Source organism: Schistocerca nitens, chromosome 4, assembly GCF_023898315.1.
Source record: "Schistocerca nitens isolate TAMUIC-IGC-003100 chromosome 4, iqSchNite1.1, whole genome shotgun sequence".
Taxonomy (NCBI): Eukaryota; Metazoa; Arthropoda; class Insecta; order Orthoptera; family Acrididae; genus Schistocerca; species Schistocerca nitens.
Window position 1 is genome coordinate 191,363,256 of NC_064617.1, and position 16,491 is coordinate 191,379,746.

A 16,491-nucleotide genomic window follows, 5' to 3' on the forward strand; every position below is an offset into this window, starting at 1 on the left:
AGTCTACTGCCCAGTTCATAGTGTCAAATGGGAGCATTGTATCTTCCCCCACCTCCCCAGCGAATCGTTCCCTTTGCAGCCATGGAGGCGATTGCATCAGTATCTGTGGTAGCACTGTCATAGTCAGTCTGTCTGCCCTGGTTGCCAGATACTTGTGTTTGCTGAGTGTCTTCTTAATTATACCCAGTACTGGTTCCTTGGCCTTGCTGAGATGCAGCCACAGTCCCAGTTGATAAGACTGTCAAAACTCAAAGGAATTAAAGACATTAGCTTCCAGAGTGCATTCATTTATGTAAATGAGGGTACAAGATCGAAATGGTGTCTTGTTCTTTTGGACACGATAAAAGTACAGAGACAGTGGTGTCCATTCTTTTGGACTCGCCCAAAAGAACAGACACCACATATGATAAAATTACCCCTGGTGTGAATTTTGATGGCTTCTATAATGACACTGTCCCAGTATTTTGAAATCTATGCTAAAATCCCAGTATATTCATATTTCATCACATGAATTGCTGACCAACAGTGCTCTACAACCCCAACTTGTTAGGATACATTAGTTGAATGTGTGACTGATGTTCTCAGCATCAATCTTTGATGGTGCACACTTTATGTCTTATCACATTGGCACAGAATCTGATATACCCTGGCGTTTCGCAAACCAAGGTCATCTTTGATGCTCACCAATAATGCCTATGCTTTTTTGGTATGTGCCTGACTTCACCCAATAACACAACAGTGTAAAGTATAAAAGTTGTGGCTACCTCTTCCTCCATAACTTTTTCTGTCTGCACATGCTGTATTCTAGTGGTGGGTTGAACAGAGTACTTCATGTGCCATTCTGAGTAAAAGTGGTTTTGGAACACAGTTCCTAGATACTAAAAGCACTAGTACACTGGGTGCGCACCATCTTCGATGCAGAATGTCTCCTCGGGGCTGGAACAACTCTGAACTGTGCTCCGAAAAAAATACTCGAAATAGCAGATTAAGCACACTCTTCAGCCCACCTCTACATTACAACCTGTGGAGACAGAAGAAGTCGTGGAGGAAGAGGTAGCCACAGCCTATATATCGTACAACAGAGCGCTATTGGGAAAAGTCGGGAACAAACTGAAAAATCACTGAGTAAGCACTGTTTTTTGCCCGCCAAACACTTGGATTTCAGCACAGACTTTGAAATACTGGGATAGGGCCACTAGAGAATCCTTTGAAATTCAATTTATACTATCAATGAGACAGTGGCTATAATATCAGCAAGGTTGGGGAACCAGCACTGGATCTAATTAAGGAGACACTCAGCAAACACAATGATCTGGCAGCCAGGGCGGATAGAGCAACTACGACGATCCTACAACAGACACCAATGTGGTTGCATCCTGGGCTGCTGACACCCACCCTCGGCCCAGCACAGAGGGAACAGCCCATGGGGAAAGGGGATGTGAATCAGCCCCGCGACCCCCCCCCCTCCCCCCGCCTCAAGGAGCTGAGTTCATCAGCAAATCTGCACACCTAATGATGGCGACATGTCTGACTGCTAAAACATTGTGCTCTTTGGACATCATGAACTGGCAGCATACCCTTAGATCAAGTTTGTGGTACAGATCTGGCAGCCGAAAGACAGAACAATCACTGCATAAAAGTTGATGGCAGAAACTGTTTGTAATGGGAATTAATAAACTGTGATACAAGTTACTCAAATATTAAGATTTTGATGAAAACAAAAAACTTATTTTACAAAACTGAAAAGGATCTGAGGAAATTCAAAATTATCGTACATGAAATATGCATGAAAATGACCATGATCCTGAGAACATAGTGTATATAAATTATCTCAGAATAAAATCTTTTTTCTGCATCAAATAACACGACCAGACCTACAAGTAAAGAAAAAAAACAAAGGAATCCAAAAGGACTCAGGACAATTTACTTCAGAGAAAAATTATCCAACTTCTATGATTTCCTACAGCTCATAACAATGCTGCCCATTACATATTTCGTCACTGAAACTATGGAAAACACTATTAGTTTATAAAACAAACTTTTTTTCCCTCAGTTACATTTGTATGAGCCATGTATTACTCATCAAGGGGGGGGGGGGGGTGAATGGTTGCTTTTTCTCATTTTTGACTGTTAATTAATTTCTTTATAAACCCACTGACCACCATCAGAACATGCACTTTGACAGCTGTCATCCATTCCACAACAAAAAATCCCTTCCGTAAAGCCTTGTCTACTGTGGACAGCGTATCTGAAGTAATGAGAAGTCCTTTGCCCTGTACACTCAAGAGAGCCATCACAGATAGGCATTGCCCCTCAAACGTAGCCTGCAAGACTGATTTCTGATTTCAATTGCCATATGTTCACACAACCTTAACCCTCCAATCACCCCCAAGAAACAGCTACAATGGAGTGCCTTCCTGTCAATGAATATCACACTGGACTAGAACAACTGACCCACACGCTTTGCCAGAACTTTGATTATCGATTGTCATGTCCTGAAATGAAGCATATCCTACCCAAGATCCTACCCACCACTCCTAAAGTGGTACTCCATTGCCCACCCAAGCTACATGATTTAGTTCATCCCCATACCACTCCCACTACAAAACTCCTGCCATGAGATCATGCCCCGGTGGAAGCTCCAGGCAAAAGACCAGCTCAATGCAACCACCAAGGACTTCCTAACCAATCAGGTCACAGCATCATCCTATCCCATCAGAGGCAGGGCCATCTAAAGAAGCTGCCACGTCATTACTAACTTTACTGCAATCACTGCATCCCTTTGGTATGACAACCAAGCAGCTGTCCACCAGATTTAATGACCAACATCAAAATGTGGCCAAAAACAAACCTGACCATCCAGTGGCATAACATGCAGCTGAGCACAACATGCTCGATTTCAATGGCTGCTTCATAACCTGGGCCATCTGGATTCTTCCCTCCACCATGAGTTTTCCTGAACTATGCAAACAGCAATTATCCTTGAAAAACCTTCACTCCCATAACCCTCCTGACATCAGTCTCCGTCAACCCACTATCCCCACGTCCTCCATCCAACAGTTTCCCCTCCCTCTGCCCTATCACCTCGTCCCAATTCACATCTCGGCTCCATCAACCATATATCACATGCCTAGTCCGTACACCTGTCACCCTCCCTCCCGCATTCCTAGTAAGCAAACCAGTTGCCTCCTTCCAAGCCGCTAGCTACCTATCCCCAGCCCCCCCCCTCCCCCCCCCACTCCTGTGTGCCCTCTCCCTGCATGTGCGTGAAAAAGTCATGGAGGAGGAATATCTAACTTGTTGGTGGTACCATCAGCCAACATTAAGCATTGTTTTTGTTGTTATGCTCCTGTTCTACTGCTAATAGTTCACTACCAAATTCCCTGCAATATGTAGATGTTAATGGCCTTAGTCTTGAGGAGCCTACACATCACAAATTTTAGGAATGGAAATTATATGAGTGTTACGAAGGGTGTTCATAGACTGATGCAGCCAATTCTTATACTGTTACAGTTTTTTTTAAGTATTTTGGCTTATTTGTGAAGATGGACTAAAAAGTAGTCAGTGTAGTGAAACACCTGTCATTTTTCACAGACTAGTCTTTACATGGCAAGATGTACATGAGAAAAGGTTGATGACAGAGGATAGCTACAAAGAAGTGTTGATATGCATGCTTTGGCCTAACAGATAATGATTTCTGGGATTTTCTAAGACTTATGACTGATGTGGTATGTCTATGTCAGACATCTGCTTCCAAGGCTAGAAGATGTGATTAACATTACTCATCTCTTTGGCCTGGGACTACATGGGACACTCACCCCACCACAATGTCCACCCTGCATCCATCACTGGAGTGACCTCAATTGGATTAAAACACAAACTTCTACCACAGGAGAATCAATTTAGCATTGTAAAATTACACAAAATACAATACCACTCTGTCAGGACCTGTATCACAGTGATGCGTTCAACACTGACTGCGTTTCTGCTCTAGGATCAAAGTTGGCTCTGCATAAGATGAATAAACTTATGTTGGAGATAATCTAATCCCTGGAGCAACCTGTCTTTCAGAAATTTAACTAAGCTACATCTTCCAACCAACTATGAATTTTTCTGAATTTATTCTGAATAGTAACTGCTACATAACAAGAACACTTTCTTACTGCCCACATCAAAGGCTACTCAACACTTCAAAATTCACATTTTGTGATATATATATCTGCTTCTCATAAATGAAAAATAAATTATTAGCAAAATAGAAAGTTAACCATGCAAATACAGTTGATAGATGTGATTACAATTTTTGCAGATGGTTTAAAAGCAACATATCAACTATTCAAGGGTAGCACCTCCCTTTGTCCTAATCTCCTAGCAGAGTGGTCACACTCCCTCCCTCTCTCAGAAGATGTCAGTATTCAATGCAGAGGCAGTGGTCATCTTGCAAGCTATCCAGCTGTCAAGCTACTTGAACAAAACAATACCTTTATCACAACTAGCTCATTTAGTGTAGTTTCAGCTGTCAACACCCCAGCAATGTGGAAGCACAACAACATTTATCTTATGAGGATAATCTAGAAGGTGGTTGAGCTGCTGTGGTACTGAGCTTTAGTGAACTTTCTCTGGATTCCACTACAGCAATACTTCCAACAAAATAAGTATGTAGACTTCTTTGCAATAGGTGCAGTGCACAATAAGCACTTATTTATCCCTGATTTCATTGCATCTGACCACACTCCTGAATTTAAAAATGCTGCATAAAATGCAAGGAATAAAGAGAGGAAAGAAACATAATGACTCAGTGGGCACCAGCACTTCAATAAAAAGAGAGAGATGGATAGGTTGAAGGACAAGGAGACTGATGAGGAGAAATTGAGGTAATGTGGAGAAGAAAACTGGAGAGAAAAGGAGAATGTGTTTGAAAAGGGAGGGAGTATGAGAAAGTACACAGGAGGGTAAATATGTTAAAAGAGAAATACAGAGCACTGAGGGTGAAGAAATGTGGTGCAGCATGAGAGGAGGGAGACTTCTGAAAGTATATATGCAGCTGTAAAATAAAGGTCTTAAGCTGACACGTAAGAGAGGGAAAGAAATTATTTATACCTTATTAATCCCTTCATCACTTAGTAAAAGATGTTTTATGCTTGACAAATACTTCTATGTCTTAAATTCCTATCCCATCTGGCATGTATTTAAATTTGTCCCATGATGATAAATGATATTTTGGTCTTTTGTTGGGAATCAACTTATTAAGATAAAGGGGATATGATAAAAGAAATACCTCCACAAACAAGAAACTGTAGTGCGTGAACGGAACTGAGAAGTACATCTGTATAGCTACATACACTTTATTTCTTATAACTGAAGATGCCCTTTTTGACTTCCAAACTTTTAGTATTTTCCTTGTGATTTTATAATTGTTCCCCTATGATTCTGAATCTCTGTAAGTATATACCAACTGGTGATCTCATGTATATTTTATACCAGCAGTAAAATTAAGGTCGTAAAAATGATAAAATTAAAATATAACATATAACATGCTTCTAAGGACTTTCAAGTAGCTCCCACCTTCGTTTCTTCAGTAGATTTTTTATCTTCTTCTTTGCTCTCTTTACAGTCTGTACTTTTATTAAGTTCCTCCTCTGCTTTGGAGTGCATTTTTGCTTTAACTTCTTCTGCTGTATTATCAGACTCCTCCTCACTTTCAGGCTCGTTTTCTTTGTTCTGGTTTTCACATTTATCTTCCTCAGTTTTCACTGATAGTTCTCCCCCTTCACAACCTTCCTTTTTATTTTTCCCTCCTCCTCCTCCTCCTCCTTCTTCTTCTTCTTCTTCTTCTGGTATTTCTTTTTCATCATCCTGGTGGTCCTTTTTCACTGGTTCTGGGGCTGAATCAACACAAATTCAAGCAATAATATCCTCATATCAAAATGACAAATCACTTTCTAGTAACAAAATAAACAAATAAAAATATAAAATGGTGTAGTTTTAAATAAAAACGCCTTTGCATGATGCAAGTTAAGCTTTTTATGTAACTTGTGCACCCAGATGTGTTTTCCCTTATTTACAAGGCATCTTCGTGGATGTCAGATCAGTAAATAAATCATTATTTGTAAGCTAAATAGCTTTCTCTCATGTTGCAAACTCACATGACAGGCATGATACCACAATCTGACATCCACATTTAAATGTCAATCTGACACTCACTGAAGATGCCTAGTAAATAAGGCAAAACACATCTAGGTGCACAAGTTAGATAAGAAAACTTAACTTGCAGCATGCAAAGGGCATTTTTCTTTTATAATACTACAATTCATATACAGCTGCTACAAAAATGGCCACTACAAGAAACTTGTTAAATACAATAATCTACAATTTCTCCCTAAGTGGACAACTTAAAATTTTTTTCCTTTATGTTTTCTTCCATACCTGTTTCTTCTTGTTGTCCATCATTTTCTTCAGTTTTTACACATTCCGTAGGAATGCTCTCTTCCACAACTTCCTTTTTCTTGTCAACAGATTTGGGGCTTTGACACTGTTGGTGTAAGGAAACAGATGAATCTGAAAATGTACATCCAAGGTGCTTTTTAAGTACAGTGAAACTCAAATTATTAGTATGCTATCTTCAAAGCTAGTGACAAAAAAGAAATGAGTGTTTTTGCTGTCGTACCATTCAGATGAAAATGGGGAGTGTTCTCATACCATGTCAAATTAGAATAATATTTTTGATAATGTTTGACATAGTTAAAGATTGGGAACATTATATTTACTAACATACATGTTGCAACTATCATTCAAGTGAGTTTCTTTTACTTTGCATCTGATTATTGATTTCGGTGATCAAAGTGTGAGAGTAGTTTACTTCATGTATTTCAATTCACTCATATTACACAAAAAACATTGGGACAATTTTGCATTTTGACAAAGTATTCACTGCACAAAAATATGTAATAAGCATTAAATGATATACATTTTGTTGTCAACAGTTAAGTATCTGGACATATTAACAACATTTCCTTCGTCTAATTTGTCAGTTGAACTATTCAGAATTTGAAAATGATAATTCTGTTCATAAATATCACAAGAGGAATAAAACTGAGCACACTATTTACAATGCAGTCTGTCTACTCAACAGAAAGGAATAAATCATGCAGCCACGAAAAAGATCTTAGGGAGCTGTTCGATGGGGTGAGTGGTATCGATGGCATCTTTGTTGACCAGACCCAGCCCACCACTCGAAGCTACATTGGAGATGGCACTTTTAAACCTCCTGCCAGCACGTCGCCAGGTGATCTCGCTTTTCCATTGCTTGCCGTCACCGATGCAGAAGGCCATGCACAGGCACCACTAGAGGATGCTAAATTAACAGGACCTCACTGCTCTCGACTCCTGAATGGTCAGTAAGCCTTTTTACACAGCCGCACTCAGTACTTGAATGTGATCTTTATCATCAGGCATCTGGCAACTCATGTATAGCGCAGTGCGCTGTAGATGTATTAGACTGGGCTGTTGTCAACAAAATCTTGGTGCATCTGTTCAATAGAAAATGAATTACTGAGAAGGAACATGTATGTCACTCAACAACTTTCTGGTTGGCAAAGATTGGTTCTATTTTGCATACTACCTATGTACTTGTTAATTGTTAAGACTGTGTATTGGGCTGTTTCCTCATGTCAAGTATCTGAACTTGCGACTGTGGAAAAACTACTATGGAAGGTTACAGTACCTTGGGACTGGAGTCTAGCCACAATGTACAGTGGCATATAATTTGATATGAGCTTTATGAATTGCTTTTAAGGAACACTCTACCAACACTTTCGGATACTATCATTTGTTCTGACCTGTCAAGGTAGTCCATGGTTTGGTTTACAATGGACTGTATTCACAAATGCGGACTCCACGTTTCCTGAGGAGGTCCAAGCCCCCTCAAAACTTGAGGGAGGGTGGAGGCAGAGTCCACCAATAATGTAAGAAAATTATTAGTTATACTGTTGCTGTTGTGGTCTTAGTCCAGAGACTGGTTTGATGCAGCTCTCCATGCTACTCTATCCTGTGCAAGCTTCTTCATCTCCCAGTAACTACCGCAACCTACACCTTTCAGAATCTGCTTAGTGTATTCATCTCTTGGTCTCCCTCTACGATTTTTACCCACCACGCTCCCCTCCAATACTAAATTGGTGATCCCTTGATGTCTCAGAACATGTCCTACCAATCGGTCCCTTCTTCTTGTCAAGATGTGCTGCAAACTCCTCTTCTCCCCAATTCTATCCAATACCTCCTCATTAGTTATGTAATCTATCCATCAAATCTTCAGCATTCTTCTGTAGCACCACATTTCGAAAGCTTGTATTCTCTTCTTGTCTAAACTATTTATCGTCCACATTTCACTTCCATACAAAATCTTTCAGAAACGACTTCATGACACTTAAATCTATAATCGATGTTAACAAATTTCTCTTCTTCAGATTTCTTTGTCATTGCCAGTCTACATTTTATATCCTCTCTACTTCGACCATCATCAGTTTTTTGCTCCCCAAATAGCAAAACTCCTTTACTACTTCAAGTGTCTCATTTCCTAATCTAATTCCCTCAGCATCACCTGACTTAAATCGACTACATTCCATTATCCTCGTTTTGCTTTTGTTGATGTTCATCTTATACCCTCCTTTCAAGACTATCCATTCCGTTCAACTGCTCTTCCAAGTCCTTTGCTGTCTCTGACAGAATTACAATGTCACCGGCGAACCTCAAAGTTTTTATTTCTTCTCCATGGATTTTAATTCCTACTCTGAATTTTTCTTTTGTTTCCTTTACTGCTTGCTCAATATACAGATTGAATAACATTGGGGATAGGCTACAAACCTGTATCACTCCCTTTCCAACCACTGTTTCCCTTTCATGCCCCTTAACTCTTATAACTGCCATCTGGTTTCTGTACAAATTGTAAATAGCCTTTTGCTCCCTGTGTTTTATCCCTGCCACCTTCAGAATTTGAAAAAGCGTATTCCAGTCAACATTGTCAAAAGCTTTCTCTAAGTCTACAAATGCTAGAAATGTAGGTTTGCCTTTTCTTAATCTTTCTTCTAAGATAAGTCGTAAGGTTAGTACTGCCTCACGTGTTCCAACATTTCTACGGAATCCAAACTGATCTTCCCCGAGGTCCGCTTCTACCAGTTTTTCCATTCGTCTGTAAAGAATTCGCGTTAGTATTTTGCAGCTGTGACTTACTAAACTGATTGTTCGGTAATTTTCACATCTGTCAACACCTGCTTTCTTTGGGATTGGAATTATTATATTCTTCTTGAAGTCTGTGGGTATTTCGCCTGTCTCATACATCTTGCTCACCAGATAGTAGAGTTTTGTCATGACTGGCTCTCCCAAGCCCATCAGTAGTTCTAATGGAATGTTGTCTACTCCCGGGGCCTTGTTTCGACTCAGGTCTTTCAGTGCTCTGTCAAACTCTTCACACAGTATCATATCTCCCATTCCATCTTCATCTACATCCTCTTCCATTTCCATAATACTGTCCTCAAGTACATCGCCACTGTGCAGACCCTCTATATACCCCTTTCACCTTTCTGCTTTCCCTTCTTTGCTTAGAACTGGGTTTCCATCTGAGCTCTTGATATTCATACAAGTGGTTCTCTTTTCTCCAAAGGTCTCTTTAATTTTCCTGTAGGCAGTATCTATATTGCCCCTAGTGATATATGCCTCTACATCCTTACATTTGTTCTCTAGCCATCCCTGCTTAGCCATTTTGCACTTCCTGTCGATCTCATTTCTCAGACGTTTGTATTCCTTTTTGCCTGCTTCATTTACTGCATTTTTGTATTTGCTCCTTTCATCAATTAAATTCAGTATATCTTCTGTTACCCAAGGATTTCTACTAGCCCCTGTCTTTTTACCTACTTTATCCTTTGCTGCCTTCACTATGTCATCTTTCAAAGCTACCCATTCTTCTTCTACTTTATTTCTTTGCCCCATTCTTGTCAATCGTTCCCTAACGCTCTCCCTGAAACTCTCTACAACCTCTGGTTCTGTCAGTTTAACCCGGTCCCATCTCCTTAAATTTCCACCTTTTTGCAGTTTCTTCAGTTTTAATCTACAGTTAACCAATAGATTGCGGTCAGAGTCCACATCTGACCCTGGAAAGGTCTTACAATTTAAAACCTCGTTCCTAAATCTGCCTTACCATTATGTTATCTGTCTGAAACCTTCCAGTATCTCTAGGCCTCTTCCATGTATACAACCTTCTTTCGTGATTCTTGAACCAAGTGTTAGCTATGATTAAGTTATGCTCTGTGCAAAACTCTACCGGGCAGCTTCCTCTTTCATTCCTTACCCCGATTCCATATTCACCTACTACGTTTTCTTCTCTTCCTTTTCCTACTATCGAATTACAGTCATCTATGACTATCAAATTTTCGTTTCCCTTCACTATCTGAATAATTTCTTTTATCTCATCATACATTTTATCAATCTCTTTATCACCTGCAGAGCTATTTGGCATAGAAACGTATACTACAGTGGTAGGTGTGGGCTTCCTATCTGTCTTGGCCACAATAATGCGTTCACTATGCTGTTTGTAGTAGCTTACCCGCATTCCTATTTTCCTATTCATTATTAAACCTACTCCTGCATTACCGCTATTTGATTTTGTGTTTATAACCCTGTAGTCACCTGACCAGAAGTCTTGTTCCTCCTGCCACCTAACTTCACTAATTCCCACTATGTCTAACTTTAACCTATCCATTTCCCTTTTTAAATTTTCTAACCTACCTGCCTGATTAAGGGATAGGGCATTCCATGCTCCAATCCGTAGAACACCTGTTTTCTTTCTCCTGATAATGATATCCTCCTGAGTAGTCCCCACCCAGAGATCCGAACGGGGGACTATTTTACCACCAGAATATTTTACCCAAGAGGACGCCATCATCATTTAACCATACAGTAAAGCTGAATGCCCTCGGGAAAAATTACGGCTGTAGTTTCCTCAGACTGTTGCCCCTGCAACTACTGAAAAGGCTGCTACCCCTCTTCAGGAACCACACGTTTGCTCTTGAGACAATTTTTAATACCGTGCAATTTCTATGCTGACAAGGACTAGCAATTAGAGGGCATGAAGATGTAAACTCAATTTTTTTTTCAATTGTTGGGACTCCAAAAGAATGATATACCTGAGTTTAAAGATTGGTCAGGATGTTCGGGGTATAAGTGGACGTCCCACGATATTAAAAACAAGATCATTGATCTACTAGGAAAGTCTGTGTTGAGAAAGGTATTGGCTTCAGTCAAGAAGACTGAACATTTTTCTATTATGGTTGACAAAACAAGTGATTCTTCAGTTCATGAACAAGCGTCATTTTGTATTCGTACTGTCGATGATTCCTTAATCATCAACGAAGACTTTATTTGCTTATACGAGGCCCCCAACACTGAATCACAAACTCTGTTTAGTATTTTAAAAGAGGTTTTTGCTAAATGAATAACTTAAAGAGGCCAGTGTTATGATGGTACCATGAATATGAGAAGTACATTTAAAGGAGTTATTTGGGATATACAACCACTAGCACATTATGTACACTGCACTTCACAACCACTAGCACATTATGTACACTGCACTTCTCAAAGTTTATACTTGGCAGTTGCAGACAGACTCCGCCATTTGACGTCTATGATGGATATTATGGCTTTAGCCAAGGACTTAATAAAACACCGTAAGGGAATCCATCAATAGGATGGGACTTTTCAGAAGTATATACTGTGAGAGCACCAACGACCAAGCTGGTCTACGACCCCTTTGCCCGACTCGATGGACAATGTGAGCTTCTAGTATCTCGAGAATATTGAAAAACTTCGAGTTTTTTGAAACATTTTCTGCAGAGGACAAAACAGAGGCAGGTTACCAATGTGCAGGCTACCTTGAGTCAATGTTACAATTCAAGACTTATTTCTTTTTACATGTTTATTGCCAGGCAATGAACTGGGAGGATGTCAATGAAAATATTCAATGCCCTCATCTAAGTGTTGCTGATCTGGAAAAAAACGTATGATGGCTTGGTTTGTATATTGAATGGAAGGCATGGCAGTTTTGAAAACTTTTGGGAATTGTGTTTAAAAGAAAAACCTTCACAAGTTGATGATCCTTCGCTCCCTCGAAATCGAAGTATACCAGAGAAGCGTGAAAAAACGAAGCCAGCTCACCACACACTTTCAAAACCCCAAAGGAATATTACAAAGCTATTTACATTGAAGTTTGTGAAATGGTGCAATCTTGCATTACTGAGCGGTTTGCTTTAACTGGACTCACATAGGTCACTGCAGCTGAACAAGAGTGCCTACTTTTAGTAAACAGAGGTTAAACAACTTTGGAAAAATCAACAGTTTTTCAAAAATGACCTAGACATTGAGAAACTGCGCCTACACTTGAATATGTTAGCTGACATCGCTAATAAAAAACAACTAGTCTTAAAAAAACATGCGTGATGTAAGAAAGTACATAACACAACAGTCTGCAGTTGGAGAAATGTTATGTGAAGTAGTGAAGTGCATTAAGCTTCTCCAAGTAGTTCCAATATTGACAGCAACAGAGAACGGTCATTTAGTGCCCTTAGACGTCTGAAGTCATATCTCTTATCAACAATGGGACAGAAGCAACTGAACAACTTGGCTGCCTTGCATGCCCACTGAGATGTTTTGGATGAATTGGATATCCGACCAGTCATCAACAACTTCATATTCAGTAATCCAGTCAGATGGTCGACATTTGCACCTTTCTAAAGACACACTAGCCCTAATAATGGCATTTAGGGCAATATTAAAAAATCTTTATAAAATAGAGAATTATATACATACATAATGTTAAATTTTCAGTTTCAAAATATTAGTACTTGTATTACTTATTTTCAAATACTTAAATATTTTTAAGGTGTAAGACCCAATTAAAACCCGCTATTTACATACTTTTTGATTGAAAGTATTTGGCGTACTGTATTAACTTTATGAACTGTATTAAAGCATTAACATTGAGATATTTTTTTTATTTAATGAACCCTGAGCCTTATTCAATGTAAGCTTAAATTAGCTATTTCACTTACTAATCAAAGTGCTATTACTGTACGACAGCAATATTTTATGTTTTATTCTTTTAATGATAGTTTAGGATTTATTTAAACATAATTTCAGTCTTTTCAGAGCTATATATTCACTGCTCTGTAATAGTCTATAAGCAGGATTATCACTGTAAATTAAAGTAGCTTTTTACAAAAACACTGTGTTGGTTTCTTTTTTCAAAGCCAAAAAATGTGTCAGGCTTGTCGAGTTCCCCAGAGTGTCGAGTTATCGAGAGTCCAGTTTTCGGGGTTCTAATGTTGATCGTATAACTCTAAAATGCTTAAAAAGAACTTTAAAACTCACTATTTTTCATCTAAAATTTAGAAAATTTCCTGGGGCAAGACCGCCAGTTTGAGCCCCCCTAATATTTTTTATAAGTCGGCACCACTGACTGTATTTCCCTGTGCAAGAGATGGTTTAGAGCAAAGCTTTCAGGCGGGCACCATGCCAGTTAATTTTTCACGTATTAAAGTGCGCGTCATATATCTTGGCGGCCGAGTTTAGGTTCGTTCTGCGCATCTGACGTCACAAAACACAGTCAGCCAATGAACAGAGAACGACGTTGCCAGATCTCGACAGCAGTGCAGACCACGGACGAGTGTCTTCAGTTTTAGAAACGTTCAGTCATAAATAAAGTAATAGAACAAAAGCAATGTCTTGATAGCAGATTTTCTTTTACAGAAAGTTTGGAAAAAGCATTCTTTATACCAATTGCTTCATATTCTATTAATTAATTAAACCAAACAAGCAATAAGACTCCTAATTCAGGCGATAGCAAGGAAAGGTGTTTGTTTCAATCTCACGAACTCCTTTTTCGCAATAAAGAACAGCGGTAATTGTTTATTTCCTATTGTACTTCGACGAAGTGTGAGTAATTCATAGTCATACCAACAGTGTTTATAAGTAGTTGCGTGAGGTGTTAGAGTCCTTATGGAGTTACACTGTTCGACGAGCTGAGGTAGCGTAACGGTTAGGGTGTTGGGCTGCCACGGGAAAGGTTATGAGTTCAAACCTTGTGCGGTACTTGATATTTTCTTTATTTAAAAACAATATTGGAGTGCCTTACTTCACGAATTTTATTCGTTTCAATGAAGTTTCTAGTGTTTTGCCTCTTCATTAACTTTTTCGCTGCTGCAGACACGTGCTCCCCGCATTCCGCGCTGTGCGCGATTTTGTCATCACTGCACTTCTCGCCTGTGCAGACACATGGTGTTCCCACTGCTTTGACACACTTATCATTCAATTTCACAAAAACTATTTGGCCAAAAAATTTGATTTTTACACGTCTTCTTGCCTGATACCTTCCCCCCATAAATGACTTAATTTTGTTTTGATGTGCAGCATTAAATGTAGTAAACCATTGCACGAAATTTTGAAGAGTTTGCAGAGCTAGAAGTCCATAGCGTATACTTTCCGTATGGTCGATTTTAGTTGCCACAATGTTGAGAATGAAATGTGGACAAGATACCTAAATTTCATACAATATTTACTGTATAACAATATCTCATTTAATTTAAGTACCACATAGGTGTCGTATGTAATATTGAGAAATATTCCGTCTTTCGCGACTGTAATAAAAGTTTTATATACACACGGCGCGTTTGGCTTTATTTTAAAGCACTTCCATCGGTGAAAGGTATGGCACATACACAATGGTATTCATGTTCTATTTCTTGTTTTTGTTCCATAGTCGCAGTTTTACCAATGGTATTGAAATATATCCCTCTTCTGCAACTGTAATAAGCGACTTATTTAGACCAGACGCGTTTCTCTCTTTTGAAGCATCATAAGAGGACTGTATTTTGTGTCCTCCATTGCCAAGTCACCTTTCGTAGTTTTGTGCTGCGGTAGCACAATATTCAACGTTTGTGTTGGCTCATCAGTGTTTTAGCAAATAAATTATATTGGACATAGCTCTGAGCACTTCACTGACACACGGTATATTCAAGTCCTAATGTTTTTGTAAGTCCACAGTTTTGTTTAATGTATTTTGTCTACTTCCTTTTGATTGATTGAAGTGCTTTAAAATAAAGCCAAACGTGCCCAGTGTAAGTAAAACTTTTGTTACAGTCGCGAAAGGTGGAATATTTCTCAATATTACATACGACACTTATGTGGTACTTAAATTAAATGAAATATATAGGTATCTTGTCCACATTTCATTCTCAACATTGTGGCAACTAAAATCGACCATACGGAAAGTATACTCTATGGACTTTTACCTCTGCAAACTCTTCAAAATTTCGTGCAGAGGTTTACTATATTTAATGCTGCACAATAACTGCGTTGAACATCGAAACAAAATTAAGTCAAAAAATGGTTCAAATGGCTCTGAGCACTATGGGACTCAACTGCTGAGGTCATTAGTCCCCTAGAACTTAGAACTAGTTAAACCTAACTAACCTAAGGACATCACAAACACCCATGCCCGAGGCAGGATTCGAACCTGCGACCGTAGCGGTCTTGCGGTTCCAGACTGCAGCGCCTTTAACCGCACGGCCACTTCGGCCGGCCAAATTAAGTCATTTATGGGGGGAAGGTATCAGTCAAGAAGATAGGTAAAAATCTAATTTTTGAGCCAAATAGTTTTTGTGGAATCGAATGATAAAGAGTGTCAAAGCAGTCGGAACACAATGTGTCTGCACAGGCGAGCAGTGCAGTGACAAAATCGCCCACAGCGTGGAAATGCAGGGAGCACGTCTTTGTAGCAGCGAAAGGGTTAATGCGGCCGTGGTGGCTTTATTTCATGAACTGCGCACTCCCCCCTACACGTAAGCTTGCGAACTATGCTATACTATGGCGCTGCTTCTATTGGCGCGTGCGTCGTGTGCAACTGGCAACGCAGCAATCTCCAGCGTCTGGGCGGGCATGCGCGAGCCGCCAAGATAAAAGAATTGAACTATAGTTTAAAGTTACCATAAGTTAATGTTTCTATTTCAAGTCCAACAGCTGTGCCATAGACTCTTTTTTTTAAAAAAAGCTGTTGGTCTGTGCTGCATTTATTACGTTTTACCGCAGCCAGTATATGCAATATGTAGTACATGGCCATTTGTAAGCAGATGTGTTTATACTGCTTAAATGGGATACGCCTGCTACTAACTATGTGAATCATATTTTGAGTGTGGTTTCAGTTGCCTGAGACTGCAGTTGTGCGTGTGAGTTGCATTTTCGTGTGTGCACATGCGTGTGTGCATGTGTGTGTGCTTCTACGTCTATTGTTGATGAAGGCCTACATGGCCGAAAGCTTTGTTTGTGACAGTCTTTTTGTTGTGCCTATCTGCAATTCAGCATCTCCACTACACGAAAAGTAGCAATTTTCCTTTTCATAATATTTTTATACTCCATCCTGGATCTTCCATTCTTTGATTTTAATCTTACAAA

General features: G+C 39.4%; 1 protein-coding gene across 2 annotated transcripts in view; it reads right to left on the minus strand.

Moving 5' to 3' along the window:
- LOC126251334 (transcriptional regulator ATRX homolog) overlaps positions 1 to 16,491 on the minus strand; it is a 500,398-nt gene that overhangs the window by 312,511 nt on the left and 171,396 nt on the right. For both annotated transcript variants that reach the window (XM_049951680.1, XM_049951678.1), the window contains exons 12-13: positions 6,427 to 6,558; positions 5,566 to 5,885 (exon numbers count right to left, since the gene is read on the minus strand). In XM_049951680.1, the coding sequence (XP_049807637.1) occupies positions 5,566 to 5,885; positions 6,427 to 6,558 (452 nt within the window). The remainder of the gene's footprint in view (positions 1 to 5,565; positions 5,886 to 6,426; positions 6,559 to 16,491) is intronic.